This window comes from Pelodiscus sinensis, chromosome 5 (assembly GCF_052426305.1).
Source record: "Pelodiscus sinensis isolate ZL-2025 chromosome 5, ASM5242630v1, whole genome shotgun sequence".
Taxonomy (NCBI): domain Eukaryota; kingdom Metazoa; phylum Chordata; order Testudines; family Trionychidae; genus Pelodiscus; species Pelodiscus sinensis.
In genome coordinates, this window is record NC_143056.1 from 49,060,753 (window position 1) to 49,078,791 (window position 18,039).

The 18,039-nt window shown below is 43.9% G+C and overlaps 1 protein-coding gene across 5 annotated transcripts in view; it reads right to left on the reverse strand.

The window, feature by feature from the left end:
• NPAS3 (neuronal PAS domain protein 3) overlaps nt 1–18,039 on the reverse strand; it is an 888,615-nt gene that overhangs the window by 26,655 nt on the left and 843,921 nt on the right. For all 5 annotated transcript variants that reach the window (XM_006117663.5, XM_006117666.5, XM_006117664.5 and 2 more), the window contains one exon: nt 13,799–13,905. In XM_006117663.5, the coding sequence (XP_006117725.2) occupies nt 13,799–13,905 (107 nt within the window). The remainder of the gene's footprint in view (nt 1–13,798; nt 13,906–18,039) is intronic.

The window sequence follows — 18,039 nt, forward strand, 5'->3', positions numbered from 1 at the left end:
CACCACCTCCCTTGGCAATTTATTCCAATATTTGACCACCCTGACAGTTAGGATTTTTTTTCCTAATGTCCAATCTAAACCTCCCCTGCTGCACTTTAAGCCCATTACTCCTTGTCCTGTCCTCAGAAACCAAGAGGAACAAATTTTCTCCTTCCTCCTTGTGACACCCTTTTAGATATTTGAAAACTGCTATCATGTCCCCCCTTAATCTTCTTTTTTCCAAACTAAACAAGCCCAGTTCATGAAGCCTGGCTTCATAGGTTATGTTCTCTAGACCTTTAATCATTCTTGTCGCTCTTCTCTGTACCCTTTCCAATTTCTCCACATCTTTCTTGAAATGTGGCGCCCAGAACTGGACACAGTACTCCAGCTGAGGCCTAACTAGTGCAGAGTAGAGCGGCAGAATGACTTCACGAGTTTTGCTTACAACACACCTGTTGATACAACCTAGAATCATATTTGCTTTTTTTGCAACAGCATCACACTGTTGACTCATATTCAACTTGTGGTCCACTATGACCCCTAGATCCCTTTCTGCCATGCTCCTTCCTAGACAGTCGCTTCCCATCTTGTATGTATGGAACTGATTGTTCCTTCCTAAGTGGAGCACTTTGCATTTCTCTTTATTAAACCTCATCCTGTTTACCTCTGACCATTTCTCTAACTTGCTAAGGTCATTTTGAATTATGTCCCTATCCTCCAAAGAAGTCGCAACCCCACCCAGTTTGGTATCATCTGCAAACTTAATAAGCGTACTCTCTATCCCAATATCTACATCATTGATGAAGATATTGAACAGTACGGGTCCCAAAACAGACCCTTGAGGAACTACACTTGTTATCCCTTTCCAGCAGGATTTAGAACCGTTAACAACAACTCTCTGACTACGGTTATCCAGCCAATTATGCACCCACCTTATCGTGGCCCTATCTAAGTTATATTTGCCTAGTTTATCAATAAGAATATCATGCGAGACCGTATCAAATGCCTTACTAAAGTCTAGGTATACGACATCCACCGCTTCTCCCTTATCCACAAGGCTCGTTATCTTATCAAAGAAAGCTATCAGATTAGTTTGGCATGACTTGTTCTTCACAAACCCATGCTGGCTATTCCCTATCACTTTATTACCTTCCAAGTGTTTGCATATGATTTCCTTAATTACCTGCTCCATTATCTTCCCTGGGACAGACGTTAAACTGACCGGTCTGTAGTTTCCTGGGTTGTTCTTATTCCCCTTTTTATAGATGGGCACAATATTTGCCCTTTTCCAGTCTTCTGGAATCTCCCCTGTCTGCCATGATTTTTCAAAGATCATAGCTAAAGGCTCAGATACCTCCTCTATCAGCTCCTTGAGTATCCTGGGATGCATTTCATCAGGACCTATGTGTATGTCTACATAGCAGAGCCAAAGTTGAATTAAGATACACAACTTCAGCTACGTCAGTTGGACAGCTTAAGACAAAATAGCTTAATTTGGCTTTTGGTGCTGTCTACAGAGCAGGAAGTAAAAGGAAGAACACTCTTCCTTCAACTTCCCTTACTGCTGGTGAAATGAGGGCTGCCATGAATCGAAGAAAGAAGTCCTCCAGCTCGACATTAATTCAAAATAGAGTGCAGATGTGCACTATGCTATTTTGGAATAACATCAGTTATTCCGAAATAACACTGCTGTGTAGATGTACCCTACATTTGCAGGATAAAAGTTATCTGAGTGTGTAAGCTGTGCTTCAGCATGTGCACAACTGCCTCTGCATCTGGATATCGCACTCCTGCTTAGGACCTAGAATGATCCACAAAGCAGGGTAAGACAGGTGTTAACCCACTGGGCCCAATCCAATAGGCATACTCTGATCAGGGCTGGATTAAGAAAGGGACTTTAGCAGCTGCAGCCCAGGATCCTGGACTAAAGGGAGACTGGGGGCTTTAAAAAGGTCTCCAGGCTACCAAAAACGGTGAAGCTGTTTTACTGTACAGGCAGTCCCCGGGTTACGTACAAGATAGGGACTGTAGGTTTGTTCTTAAGTTGAATCTGTATGTAAGTCGGAACTGGCATCCAGATTCAGCCGCCGCTGAAACTGACCAGCGGCTGACTACAGGAAGCCCCAGGCAGAGTTGCTCTGCCCCGGGCTTCCTGGAATCAGCCGCTGATCAGTTTCAACAGGCTAAATCTGAATGCCAGTTCTTACATACAGATTCAACTTAAGAACCTCAGGCATCCCCAAGTCAGCTGCTGCTGAAACTGATCAGCGGCTGATTCCAGGAAGCCCGGGGCAGAGCAACTCTGCCTTGGGCTTCCTGTAGTCAGTGCTGGTCAGTTTCAGCAGCGGCTGACTTGGGGACGCCTGGGGCAGAGCAGCTGGGGTGCTACTGGGTTGGTCCAGTAGCGCCGCTCCTCGGCGCTACTGGACCAACCCAGCTGCTCTGCTCCAGGCGTCCTGATTCAGCCGCTGCTGAAACTGACCAGCAGCGGCTGAATCAGGACGCCTGGGGCAGAGCAGCTGGGGTGCTGCCGGATTGGTCCAGTAGCGCCCAGAGTGGCGCTACAGGACTAACCGGCAGCGCCCCAGCTGCTCTACCACAGACATCCAGAGAAAAGCCTGGTCTGCTGGGGGGGGGGGGACGCACTAGCTGCGCCCCCCGTCCCCCAGCAGACCAGGGAGATGCGGGCGGTGGACTGAGACGCACCGCGGTCCCGCCACCCGGGTCCTCCGCGGCTTTGCTCCGCGTCTCCCTGGTCTGCTGGTCTCCAGCAGACCAGGGAGACACGGAGCAAAGCCGCGGAGCACGTGGGCAGCGGGACAGCCCAGACGCGCTGCGGCTGTCCCGCTGCCGGCGTCCTCCGAGGCTTTGCTCCCCGTCTCCCTGGTCTCTGGTCTCCAGCAGACCAGCAGACCAGTGAGACGCAGAGCAAAGCCGTGGAGCACGGGGGCAGCGGGACAGCCCAGACGCACCGCGGCTGTCCCGCTGCCCGCGTGCTCCGTGGCTTTGCTCCCCGTCTCACTGGTCTGCTGGAGACCAACAGACCAGGGAGACGGGGAGCAAAGCATCGGAGGACGCCGGCAGCGGGACAGCCGCGGCGCGTCTGGGCTGTCCCGCTGCCTGCGTGCTCCGCGGTTTTGCTCAGCGTCTCCCTGGTCTGCTGGGGGGGGCTCCCCCCCCAGCAGACTAGGGAGACACGGAGCAGCTTTTCTCGCCCCGGAGGATGCGGGTGGCGGGACTGCGGCGCATCTGGGCGGCCCGCCGCTCCCGTCCTCCGGGGCGAGAAAAACCCCGTTCGTAACTGCGGATCCGACATAAGTCGGATCCGCGTATCTCGGGGACTGCCTGTATACAAAAATTAAAATGTAGTTTGAGCAATGCCCTCCCAGGTGGGTCCCTAACCACGAGATATAGAGTAATTCTCACTCTCTTTTCCTATGACTGAATGGAATAGCTTTGTGCTTTTGTTATTTATCTGTAAAATGGGAAAAATACTCTCCTATTTCACAAGGTTGTTGGTAGGATATGTATATTAATGTCCGTATGGTGCTCAGATACTGTGGCCATGGTTTCCCTACTGAGACAGACAGAATTCAGACACTAACCTTAAATAATTACAGAAATATCTGATTTGAGCTATGTAATATTGGCTTAGAAGTAATTATGAAGGAGTAAGATTACAAAACAAAAATTGTTTATGTGTTAATACCAGATATAGCTTTAATTATTTCAATACAAAACAAATCTGTTTTCTTTATATGCTCTCTTTCACCAGTCACTTAATTCGTTCTTCACTTCCCCTTATCTCTTGTTCCTTCTGACTGCGATCACACCACCATTAGTGACCTGAAGGATGCGCCTCACTCTCTGTAGTAGATACCCATGTCAGCCTATGGTTTGGACAAGCAGGTTACTGTGCAAACAGTTAGGCAGTCCACCATCCTTGCAGTACTATACTGCCATCAGGCTGCCCAATCTGGCTTGATTTAAGGCTTAGCTAAACATCAGACATTCCATCACACTAATTTAGAATCACTCCTACTTCTTAGGGATAATAATAAACTTGTACATAAAGGAGATTCATTGGTATATTTTAGCATTTTACTTCAGTCACAGAATGCAAAACCTGACATTGGAATCAGTTTGATTTTTTTGTGTGATTGAAGATATTAAGCACTACAAGAGCATTGAAATTTCGATCTGATTAGGATCAAAATTTCTCAGGATCAAAATACTTTTTTTCCCCTCCTACAGTTTTACTAATCGTGTGCTACTTGACATTGTGGAGTTTTTCCTCAGCATGATGGCAAACTATGTGAAGTGTATTTTACTGTTAGGAATTATCAACTCACTCTATTTGTTTTTCATGTGTTTGAGGTTATTAAGAGAACCAAAAAATATAACTGATGTGCCTGAGTTAAAAGGGTTAGTTCAATTGCAACTGGTAGGCTAAATCACTAAGCAATATTTTGTATGCCAATAGGAATTTCCTACTGAACAAGCACAAAGAAATCATGAATATATAATAGATTTTAAAGCATATTGCGAGGCAAGATCCTTTGAAAAACAGGTAAGTGGTGAACAAGGTAAATGTGGAGTGGTTTATTTTCAGAAAATCTGAACTATTCCAACTACTAGAAACCAGATAAAAGTAGATCAGAGAGAGTGCTACCAAACGTATTCATCAGAGACCTTTGCTTTATGGGAAATGAACTGCCTCTGCTCACTGTTCCTGAGGAATTGTATTTCTTATAGCTGTAAATCAAATCATGAAGAAATAGGATGATGTTTTTGCCAAGCAAAAGCTGTGGATGACAAGTATCTTTTTTGTCAGTGTCAGGTTTCTGAATTTAGACTTCAATTAGGATTTCAAAATGAGAAAGCTCTTATTATATACCAATATATACAATGCTTGTGACAGTGTTCTTACAAGCAATATATTCATTTTCAAATTCCAGTACATCGTCCTACATTTGTCCAAGAGTATATTCATGGCTTCCTCCAGAGGTCTTGACTTTTCTATATCCTGTCTGGTTTCTCAGCCAGAAAGTACCTGATGTAACTGTTCAGTGAACATCATTAATTTTTTCAATTAATTGGGGACATATGCCTCGGCAGTATGTGACATCCATGCATTCTTAGCAACAAACAGACTTCTTGAATCAGAAAAGGGCAGTAGCCAGCATCAGTTCGATGACTGGCAAGGGAAGAAAATCTTCTTCACAGGGTAAAGCCTTACACACTAGAGCAGTGGGTGTCAAATTACCTTTGTTCCACCCTGTTCTCATTGTTTTAAAGCATGAGGACCCTTCTCTTCTTTTCCTGAGACTAAGAGGGGAATTAGGACCTGCAGCATCAGGGGCTTTAGTAGCAGATACAAGGCAGCCCCAACAACTGGCTGTGGAAAATTCCATCTAACCCCTTCTCCCCCGCTGCATCTTCTTAATGCACACCAAGCCTTTGAGAGCTGTCAGCTGGATTTGAGGCTCACTCCACTTGTACCTTTACAGTGGCTTGTAAGTTTTAAGTCTAAAAGTGTCTTTAATACCTGCAGTGAGGAACAGAATATTTCTTACAGATAACACAACCCAATCTCTGAGCTCCACAACCGCAAGTATGTATGTGCTTCATCTACAATAAGCCTGCCTTTACCATACTTCCCCAGTTTTTCAAAGCAGCCCCTAAAATTGCATCAACCTTTATAATTTCATTTGTTCCTTGTTATGTGTACATAAATTTGAGAGTTGTGCATGTAAATTAACTTGTTAGATTCCTAGCTCTCCAATTTGTACATGCAAAAGTAGTTTGCACAAAGCAAACTTTTGTGGGACTCCTTTCCAGGGGAGGCTGTGAAGGCTAGGACTATATCAGAGTTTAAAGAGAAGCTAGATAATTTCATGGAGGTTAGGTCCATTAAAGGCTATTAGCCAGGGGACAGAAATGGTGAACCTGGCCTCTGTTTGTCAGAGGCTGGAGAAGAATGGCAGGAGACAAATCACTTGATCATTGTCTTCAGTCCACCCTTTCTGGGCACCTGGTGCTGGCCACTGTCAGCAGACAGGCTACTGGGCTAGATGGACCTTTGGTCTGACCCAGTACGGCCGTTCTTATGTTTTTAGCTACACTTTTGCATGGAGATAAACTTACATGTGAAAGCCTCAGGAATAATATCTGGGGCTGCACTGAGGTCTTTTTAACTAGTAAGCACATAAATATTGTGTTTTATTAAAATATATAATAGTGATAGGTATGTACATTGGATGTGAGTGGTATGTTACAGATAGGTAACAATGCAATTGGTTTTGAGTGCAAATCTAGAAAGATTCCACATTTCCTCAAGAGGGTAGGCTTATTGCTTATGTTATATATTTAGGGCTCTGTACCATAAGCAGCTGTTCTAAAAACTAATAGATATTTATAAAAAGGAAGTACCTGAGGTCACCAGGGATTCTTATGAGTTTTATCAAAAGTTCAGTGATCCATTAACTCCCTTGTTGTTGAGTGCCCTTAACCACTCATATGAGGAAAGGCTACTGCCTGGAATTCAGAATAATACTTCTATAATCTTATTACAGAAAGCCGGCATACAGCCAGTAGAATGTGGTAGCTAGAGGCCTGTGTCACTTAAAAATTATGTCTGAAAATTATTAGTGAAAATGCTTGAGACTCAGCTGCATTATTCCAGCTAATACACCCTGATCAGGTGGAGGTTCGGAAGAGGAATTGCCGGCAAAGAATACGCAGAAAATGTTAAATGCAATACAACAAGCAATATCAATTAGTGAGCCAGTGGCAATTTTTGCAATAGATACAGAAAAAGCATGTGACAAAATCAAATGGGATTTTTTTCTACACAGCTATGTACTTTGAGATGCATTCTCACTCATTAGTTTAATTGTTATACAAAGCACTGAGGAATCTGTGAAATAAACATCACCAGAAAGTTCAAGAGAACAAAACAACGTTTTCCTATCTTTTGTAACCGTTGTTCTTTGCTCATGTCCATTGTAAGTAGATGTGTGTGCCCCATATGCACAGTTGTCAGAAGGTTTTTCCTGTGGCAGTATCTGTGGGTCGGCTGTGGAGCCCGCTGCCGCTGGAGTGGCACCATTATGGTAGTGTAAAGAGTCCCCTGCTGACCCTCCCCCACTCAGTTTCTTCTTGCCGAAGACACTCCAACAGAAGGGAAATGGGTGGGTCTTGAAATGGATATGAGCAACATATCTCAAAGGACGACAGTTATGAGAGGTAGGTAACCATTTTTTCTTCTTCGAGTGATTGTTCATGTCAATTTCAAGTAGGTGACTCCCAAGCACTTATCTGGTGGAAGAGTCGGAGATCATTGAATTGCAGACTGAAGTCCTGCTCTTCCAAAGGTAGCATCATCTCTGGCATGTTGATGAATGGCGCAGTGAGATGTAAATACATGGAGCAAAGAACAAGTTTCCGCTCTGCAAATATCCTGGAAAGGAACATGGGCAAGGAATACCGTGTATACAGCTTGCACTCGGGTACAGTGAGCAAAGAGTGGAGGAGCTGGGATTGTCACAAGGTGGTAACAAGCCCTAATACAAGCTATTATCCATGAGGAGATCCTTTGCGAGGTAACTGGGAGGCCCTTTATTTTATCGACAGAAATGAATAGTTGGGTCAACTTCCTGAAAGGTTTAGTGTGCTCAGAATGCAAAGCTACAGCACACCTGATGTTGAGAGTGTGAAGTGAGTGCTCCTCCTGTGATGCATGCAATTCTGGGTAAGAAACAGGTAGGAATATGTCCTAGCTGGTGTGAAAAAATGAGACTGCCTTAGGCAGAAGAGCAGGGTGAGGCCGGAAGTGCACCTTGTCCTTAAAGAAAACTGTATAACAGGGATTAGCAACCTATGGCTCCTGAGCCAAATACGGCTCTTTTGCAGTTTCTCACTCCCCCATAGCATGGAACCTATGCTGGCACTCCAGATCTGGGGGTATGTCTACACTACCCCGCTAGTTCGAACTAGCGGGGTAATGTATGCATACCGCACTTGCTAATGAAGCCCGGGATTTGAATTTCCCGGGCTTCATTAGCACAAGCGGGGAGCCGCCATTTTTAAATCCCCGCTGCTTCGAACCCCGTGCAGCGCGGCTACACGGGGCTCGAACTAGGTAGTTCGGACTAGGGTGCCTATTCCGAACTACCGGTACACCTCGTTTCACGAGGAGTAACGGTAGTTCGGAATAGGCACCTAGACCGAACTACCTAGTTCGAGCCCCATGTCCGCGCTGCACGGGGTTCGAAGCAGCGGGGATTTAAAAATGGCGGCTCCCTGCTTATGCTAATGAAGCCCGGGAAATTCAAATCCCGGGCTTCATTAGCAAGTGCGGTATGCATACATTACCCCGCTAGTTCGAACTAGCGGGGTAGTATAGGCATACCCTGGCTTGCAGGGAAGAAGTGGAGCTAGAAGCAGCTCTGCATGCTGCCGCTCCCCCTTCCCCGACTGGGGAAATGGCAGCACACGGACACTCTGCCTGGAGACTTTCCCTAATGCTCCCATTGGCCAGAATACGGGAGAAGCAGGTGGCCGTGCCTGGGACATGGTGTGGGGAAGCAGCACAGGGCATGAAAGCAAATAAGTACCTCCCACTTCCTCATGCCCAGACTAGGGATGTAATAGTGTAGACAATTAACTGATTAATCAATAAGCAAAAGCTTATAGGTTAATTCTATAGACTACATGCATTTCCCCCCTCTCCTTGCCAGCAAATTGTTTAGCAGGCTGGTCAGCAGCCTGGCTCACTCCTGCTTTGCAATGCAGCCGGGACCTACCCCTAACTGCAGCTCTGCATTTAAAGTGTATTAGGAGCCAGGCAGGCAGGCAGCCTAGTTCAGTTCTGGCTCATGCTGGGTCCATGAGCTCAGACCCCCACTATACACAGGGTCTTTATCAGAGGCAGAAGCACAGGGCGACAGGCAGAGGACTGGCTCCCCTCATGAACAAGCACCTGCCTGGCACCTCTGATACAGAGGCAGCAGTGTGAAGTGGCAGGGGGCTCCTCAGGAGTGAGGCTGGAGTGCACTGGCTGCTGGCCCTGCCCTCCAGGGACTACAGAATAGTCGACTAACCAACCAGAATTCATAGGTTACTCAACTTTTCAATTAACCAATATTTAACATCCCTAGCCCAGACCCTGCCCCCCTCCCCATTTTACTCACCCCCTTCTACTGAAACCCCATACCTACAGCCCACTCCTGGCCCCTACCCTCAGCCTGCTCCTGCATCCTCCCTCTTGGCCACACACCTTACTCCCAGCCTACTCCTGCACGTTTCCTTGCTTCTACATCCTCCTTACTGGCAAGGCTCTGCCCTTCCCCCTTCCTCCTGGCCAGACACCCTACTCCCAGCCTGCTCCTGCAACCTACTTCTCACCCAGAGCTCACACCCTCACCCTCTCTTGTACCCCACCCAGATCCTGCACCCCCATCCCACTCACTGGCAGCCCTGTTCTGCACACTGAACCCTTCATTTTTGGCCCCATCCCAGAGCCTGGGGGGGGGGGGGGAACGGGGAGGGGGACAACCCACAAAATCCACTAACCCTGGAACCCCAGAAGAGTAAATCAGGCCTTGAATCTGTCCCTTTCCCCCTCCCCATGATCAGGCTGGAGCACCAAAGGTGCAAGCTGGATCAGTTGGGGGTCATATCAGTGCGGGTTGGGTTTTTTTTTGCTTTTAACTTGTGTGGTACCCGACTGATTTTCTGTGGGTCTGTGGCCCCCAATCCAAAAATGGTTCCCCACCCCTGCCATAAATAAAGACAACGTTGAAACGTTTTGTGTTGGACATAATATTTTACTTTATTTAGAATGAAACCTGGCCAACAAGACCTCAATTGGGACCAAGCCCCCATCTGGCCACAATATCCTCTATCTGGCCTTGATCCTGGGGCAGATCCAGTGGTCTCATCAGGCTGCAGGAAGGGTTGGTGCTGCAGCATGGGTAGGAGGGGAAGCCATGATCCGGCTGTGGCGATCCTGGCCCAGCCCTTCATCCAGCCACTCCTGCCCAGGTACAGCAGCCAAGCCCTGGCCAAGTAGGGTAATCCTGCCCCAACCCGCACCCCCCCACATACTCTATTTCCCACCCTCAGTGCCCTGCCCTCCCACCTGCATCTCCCACACACCCCAACACCCATTCTGAGCCCTTCATACATCTCAACCCTGACTCATGAACCCCCACATCCACAAAGTGCACCCTCAACAGCAGCAGAAGTCCCATTAAATAAAGTCTGTGACTAGAATGTTTCATTTATGCTATTATTAATCATCATGCCAATTATCAATAATATTAAGTTGTATATTTTCAGTCATGCAAATGGGTATTCTTATACTGGCTCTTTGTTGATTACTTGTTCTGAATTTTGACGTCGTTTGGCTCTTTGGTTTGCAAAGGTTGCCAACCCCTGCTGTACAACCCCTGTGGTTCTGATATTAAGGTTTTAATACCAGACCCTTGTGGCATAAGAAATAGCCAGAATAAATGTCACTTTTCAAAACATACAGAGAAGAAAACAGGTCACTAGAGGCTCACAGGGTGGACCCATAAGTTTAGACAGCACAAGGTTAAGGTCCCATTGCAGGATAGGTTGTCTCATGTGATGGTACATTCTTTCCAGGCCCTTCAGGAAGTGACTCACTTCCTGATCTGTGAACAACGAATGGCCTCCTGAACCTAGGTGAAGAGCTGAAATTGCCGCCAAGTGCATCTTTCCTGGTGCTATGACAAGACCTTGTTTTAAGTGAAAAAGATAGTCCAGAATCACGGGAACTGAGGCTGGGAGAAGTTGGATACCCTTTTTTAAGAGACCAGATGGAAAACCTCTTCCATTTAGCAAGATATATTGCCGAGTGGAAGATTTTTTGCTGCCTTGAAAAATCTCCTTGATCACTGCTAAGTGCGCAAGCTCCGATGGTTTCAACCACAGAGCATCCAGGCCATGAGACAGAGAGATTTCAGGTTGTAGTGCTGAAGGCAACCATGGACCTGAGTGAACATGTCTAGGATCAGAGGCACAGGCAGTGGTGTGTCTACCAACAGGCCCAGCAGCATGATGTACCAGAGCTGCCTGGGCCAACCTGGCGCCACCAGAATCACTGATGCCTTGTCCCAATTAATCTTGAGCAAGACTTTGTGGATGGGTGGGAATGGAAAATATCCATACAGTAGGCCAGTTTTTCACAAAACGAGGAACGCATCTGCTAGAGAGCCTGAGTTGAGACTGAGGAAGGAACAAAAGACTTGACACTTTCTAATCTGGTGTACTGCAAGAAGATCTATTTGGGGAGACCCCAACCTCAGGAAAATGAAGCTGGCAATGTCTGGGTGAAGAAACAACTGATGACATTGAAACGAGTAGCTAAGCCTGTGGGCCAACTCATACTGAACACCGGGCAGTTACGAGGCTTCCAGGTGTATTTCATGATGAATGAAGAACTCACAGCTTGAGTGCTTCACAGAACCGGGGAGAGGAGTGAGCACCACTCTGTTTATATAAAACACTGCTGTGGTATTGTCTGTCCATATTGAAATACACCTTTCCTGAAGATGTCCTGCTCCTAATTCCTAGATGCTAATATGTAAGAGAACCACTGACAGAGACCTTACATCCTGAGTTTGCCAAGGTGGGCCTCCCAGCCCAATGGTGAGGTCACCAGCATAAGATTGGTTGGGGTGATGAGAGAGGACCCCTGCTCAGACCCATCTGCACATTTAGCCACCACCAGAGGAAGTCGAGGACCTGAAGGATAAGGGTGACTACCATGTCCAGCTGATCTCAACTCGGTCTGTAGACCTTTTGTCTTCTTTTTTTCCGAAAATATCTTTTCAAAAGTTACTAATGGTCCAATATGACGTCAGCTCACCATCAGCAATCTTCCTGAATGTTTTTTGGTTGTGGTTTTTTTTCTCTTAACCAGGCTTACTTTTTCCTCTGGAATAGCAGGCTGGATGTACCAGTCTTTCTAATTCTGCCTTTTCTGTTTTTATCATCAGTGCACTTGTAGGACTCACACAACAGTAATTATACTTTTCCTTTATTTATGTTTACCATTAGAGGATCTGAAATTGCCCTCCCCATGTCTCTGCAGAATCTCACCTTGTCACATTATTCTCTTTTTTAAGTTGACTAAGAATGTCCTGTAATTTCTGAAGCTCTTTTTCAAGTACAGATTTGTTTTAATCCTGCAAGCCTTGATTCTTTTTTATCATAGGGTCTGCTAGCTTCATCACTTTTGCTTATTAAATTACTCGTCAGAATATCATGTTTTCTACATTGTTATTACAAACAAAAACACATGATTTTTCTCTTGCACTTCTGCTTTTGAGGTACAGAGGTTCTACTAACTATGCTTCAATCATGCTCATCTTAATCTGAGCCTCACTCATTTTCGTCCATGGCCATTGTCTGGAAAATCTTGAGTTCTTGTATCCTGGCTATTTCCTCCATTAAAAGTAGATTTTCTCTTTTCATTCTCAGTTTGAATTTGGATTCTGTTATATGAGATTTGGCAATTTTTCTTGGAACATTTATAATATTCCTTTCCAACTGCTCGAAAAGTTGTTATCTTTTTGGTTAGGGTATGGGCATTTTAGTCTTTGCAAGGGTTCTGAAACCTAGTCTTACCTCTTGAGATGGGATTACAGGTTTGCTTAGTGCATTGTTTCCCATGACTAGGGTCTGTGATTCTGTTACTTTTCTAACTCATTCCTCATCCAAAATTCTTTCCAATTTAAGAGCTAAGAGCTAAGAGCTACTTGCCCGTGCTTGCTGAACAATTTGACATCATTTGCATCTTTATCTCACTATCCAAGGCAGCAAATTTACACTGGAATGCCAGGTGGGGAATCTGGTATAAGATTGTTCAGTATCTATTATTAATCATTATTATTATTACACTTAAAGCCCTAAGCAAGCTTAGAGCTCCACCGTGCTGGGGGCTGACAAGAACACATCATGCATAAGAACAGCCACGCCAGGTCAGACAAATGTTTCTGCTAGTATTCTGCCTTCTGACTGTGACCAGTAACTGGCTGAGGTACTGAGGTCCTCACATATTGTTGGGAATCCACCATTTATTTTAGTTCAAACCAGCAAAGGACCCTTTCCCCATCCAGTAGAGGAAGGCAAGTCCCCTCTGGGGTCTCTCCCAATCTGACCTGGACGAAAATTCCCTTCGGATTCCAAATATGGTAGTCAGTTGGACCCTGAGCATATGGGTGACCAATTAGCCAGACATCCAGGAAGAAATTCTATGTAATAACTTAGAGCCTTCCCCATCTCATGTCTCATCTCTAGCTAGTAGAGATATTTGTTAATACCAGTCATGGATAGGCCATGTTATTACAGGCAACCTCCTTATATCATCCCCTACAAAATCTTCTTATCAAGCTCAGTCTTGAAATAGGCTAGGTTTTTTGCCCCCCACTAATTCCATTAAAAGGTTGTCCTAGAACTTTACTTTTCTGATGATTAGGAGTCTTTTTCTAATTTCATCAGAGCAATGCCTCTTTGAAGTAAAATAATGGACAGCATATGGAATTGGACAGCTGTTGGAGACCACCACACTGTAAATCTACGTAATTTCACATTCCCGTGTACACTGAGAATATTGTATATTTAAGGAAATTACTTGAAAATATTCCATGAAAAAGTCATTTCAAAACCATCCTTCACTGTACTAAAATAAAAACACAAATGCAATATGAAGATCCATGTATATAATAGTTCAACAGCAATCAGGTATCATGCCAGATTATTCTGACAAAAATGAGGTACTTACAGTCCAAGTGACTATGTCTGATCCCTTCCACATCTTCAGCATGAATGAAGTGGTAACATCTTTTCCCTACAATATCTACAGGGGTCAGATCCATGTAATCACTAATCCTACAAAGGAAAAATACAGCCTGTAATTTAAGAATGAAAAAATACTGGAAGAAGTGTCAAATGATAGAAACAGAAATCTACAGAAAGATTTTTCATTACTCTAGTATAACCACCAAGTCACTGTTATTTATTTGAGTGGAATATCTATATAAACAAGATACATTTTTTAAAAATAAAATTATTTTTATAGCGAAACCTGTCAGTGCCCACCCAAAGAACTAACATGAAGACAACATAATTCCATGAAATTACAAAGCAGCAGCAGCAGTAGTTCAAAATTCTCATTAAAAGACCAAGATAATTCAAGGTTACATAATACAATAAAAACATGCTATGTTTATACCAAATGATTAGAGACACCTTTCATTTCAACAGCTTCGTCTTCCATTGGGTATATTCATGAAAAAAGCTCTTCAACCATTTCTTGGCACAAAGTCCAAACTGACATTTCAAGGGATATAATTTAAATGCTGAGACATACAGATGCCTGGGGGTGTTATCTTTTTTAGTCCTATTCATTTGGGAACTCAGCTTTCACTCCTGGCTCTTTCAACTGGGACTTTGTGGTTTATTCCACACAGAAACTTTTAAACTCTTTCAGCAGCTCTTCCTAGAGAGTGTGTGTGTGCGCGTGTGTGTTTGTCATTGATTGTCAAGATGTCAGTGTCCTCAGGCACTAGTAGAGAAAAATATATCAAAAAACTGAAAAACATGTTGGGTGAACCAGCCTGGTTTATACAAACATTTGAAAACCTGTCGTTCTTTAAAAAGTAGAATAAATTTTTTGGGGTTTGAAATATAGTGCCTCCCCCCCACTAAATGTCCATTTTGTCTAACTAGAACATCTAACTTTTAGGTTTAGAAGGTAAGGCTTTGTGAGGGGCTGATATATGAGTTTAATAATAGTATTGTTTACTGTACAGATCCCTCAGAATATGAATGGACACATCTCCAAATTATATGACTAAGATTACCGATGATAGTACAACTTCTAAAGTTTGTGAATCCTTGCACTAAAGCCAGGGACTGTAAGAGCTTGGGGAAATAAAATATGCTAGCAAGTTAGTAAATTTCTCATCAGTTTTTCACTATTGAGAACAATCTGCTTTACCAAAGGGATAATCCCTAGACAAGCTGGTCCCACAACTCTCTCCACATACATTGGGTGGCTGGAGCATGGTTGCTGGGGACGTGGGGACTCACTTAAGAGGGCTGCACAAGCTCCCCTCTAGCTCAACATCATCAATGTCTCCCAGTACTGTATATAGAAAGCCCAATGACATCAATTGCTTGGTGCCAGTTCTACCTGGAAGCAGAGCAAGTGTTGACATAGGGTTTGTTTCAGTAATCTACTGCTGTTCGGGTGAGCATTTTAACATGTGCTCAACATTAGGAATGTGCAAAGGTCCATAAGCATTTGCCTAAGTGGTTTAATCAACAGAAATAGATTTAAGGACAGGTTTAAAAATTGGTGAATTGGGACCATATGGTCTGAATCAGATGACAAGAACTGAGAAGCCAAAAGCAATTTTACTCTTGGAACCATGCAAAATCACTGGAATCCAGAGATAGCTTTCACTGGAATCAATGGAAGTCTTTCCATAAATTTTAATGGAGGATGGATTACAGCCCTGATCTGTATTTAATTTGGATCAAAGAAGATAGATTTTTTTGGTCAGTAAAGCATCCACAGCTCTTCCTTGCAATAGGGACCACTAGCATTTATATTGATTTTGAAACTAATTATGACTATATTAAGGTTGTGGCAACATGTCACTTCCCCTGAAATGGTCATCGTCTCTTTGTATGGCATAACGGGATAATTCCCTGCTGACTAGCAGTTAAATAACTGAATAAAATAATTCAGCAATTTCTGAAACAATAGTTAGTTGTAAATATAGTTCTAAAAGCAACAAGAGACCCATTTACCACAATAGAGAAATCCAGGGAGTAGGTTTTGACAAACATTTGTATTCAAGTTGCCTAACAATTCCTGTTATTTAAAAAAATTCCAAATGCTTTCTGAAGACCTATAATGCCTACCATATTTTGGAGCATGAACTTGCTATCTCCAGGAAAATATGTTAGGATCGGAGATGCGTGAGCCCTTTCAACTGCTTCTATTCAAAGGGCTTGTGCCTGCCAGGCAGCTGCCAGGCAACAAATTAGTGGGGCCAGGAGCTGCCAGCTTTGTTATGTGAATTCTAAGCCTCCACTCCAGACAACTCCGGGAAGAGTCTAGTCCCCAGCACGCTCCCATCTGCTTCCATTGATCAGAAGTCAGGGGGCAGGGACCCCAGGTGAAGCAAAAATCCTGGTAGGATAGCTCTCAACCCCACCCCTTCTGCCCAGGGCCCCACCCCTTCCGGGTCAGTTCATGGCCACTTCCGAAATCTGGGCAGTGGCTCCCCTTCAAAAATTAGTGCCCGCCCCTGGTTTAGTAGTTAAAGCAACTGATGCCACCCTGCAGAACTGGATTCTATCCCTGGCCACAGATTTCCTATCTGATGCTTGACAAGTGCCCTATATCTAAAAATTTCACAACTGGTCACTAATTGTTCTTCATTTTCTGGCTGACTAATTTGAGACATCTGGGGCCTGATTTTCAAAAGACTCACAACAGAAACTGAAGTCAACGGGAGCAGTGGATACTCAAGACCTATGAAGAAAACACACCCAACATGTCTCAAGACAGGAGCCCAGTCACTGAAGCATCACAAAGCAGCAGTCATTTTTGCCAACTTTGTTCTTATTCGCTCTTTGCCTCACTTTCCCCACAATAATATTTCCTGTGTCATAGGGAGTTGTGAAAAATAAATTAATTGATGGTTGTGAGACACTTGGATACAGTGGGGTTGAACACCATCAAACAGACTGTGAGGAAATTAATAATTCAGTAGTCAGTGCAGAGGTTAGATGGTGTGCAGTAAATAAGATATGGACCAACATATTGAATAAGGAGAATAAAAAAATAGTGTATTCCTACAGTACAAGCCATCCTGTAAAATGAATGAAGAAAAAGTAGTACATGGATGTGCAATTAAAGGCTGTATTATAATACCTGTGTGCAAGGGATAAGAATTAGGATTATTTGACATTTTTTAACTGACGTGCTTAACTAAAGGAACTTTAATCACTTTCTTTTTACCAAGACTTTTTTGTATGTATTGATATATTAATACTGAAAGTTCCAAGTAAGGCTTTTGATAACTCCCTAGTCACTCTATGCACTTGTTTCTTCATTTGGCCTTGACCTTTCAAATGGTCCGAGTGTCAGAAAATATTGTATCATAAGTACAATAAGTCAAATAAAGCAAGTGAACTGTGGAACCTGATCTACAACCTATCAGTTCAAAAATAACACGAGGAAAAAGCTATTCAGTCCAGATGTAAGAAGGAAACGGGGTTTTAGTATTAAAAAAAAATCAATTCACAAGATAAAGCTGATGTCCTGTGTCCATTAAACTACCAAAATGAGACTCAAGACTCAGGGCACCAAAGTAAAACAGTTTTAAGATTAGATTAATGAGAATTTTTTTGTCATGGAAATCATACACAAATCAAAGTTGAGATATAATATTGTTGCATTATTAAATCATTGAAAATAGCTTTATATTATGTTGCTTTATAAATCAGGGCCAAATCCCATAGCTCTCCACTTTCATGGGGGAGTCCTGACAGCTAAAAATAGCAGCTGATTGAGGAGTAGGGGCTTGATTCAACCAAGTTCTGAGTATATTTTTCCTGATTCCATAAAGCCTGTAAGTTTATGCTTAAATTTAAGCTCACGGAGAGTCCCACTGACTTCAGTGCTTAAGTGCTTTTCTGGCCTACAGCCAGAGTGCTCATTATTAAGCAGGCCTAGTAAAGGGGACTCCATATAGGACACTAGCCTCTGCAGATCCTTTGGGAATATGGATAGATTGGTGAACGATGCAGATCCAGAGAGACAAAACCCCAAAGGTGGAAGAGTAACATGCCATGTGTGTGTTGCCTCTCACTGTGACTACTCTGTTAGTAGCTGGAATTGTGCAGGCAGCCTGAGCATTTTAGGATTAAGATTTAGCCCTTGATGTTTGCTCTTCAAAAGTAAACTCTTTACACAAGCTTTGATTTTTCTCTTCCCCCTAACAT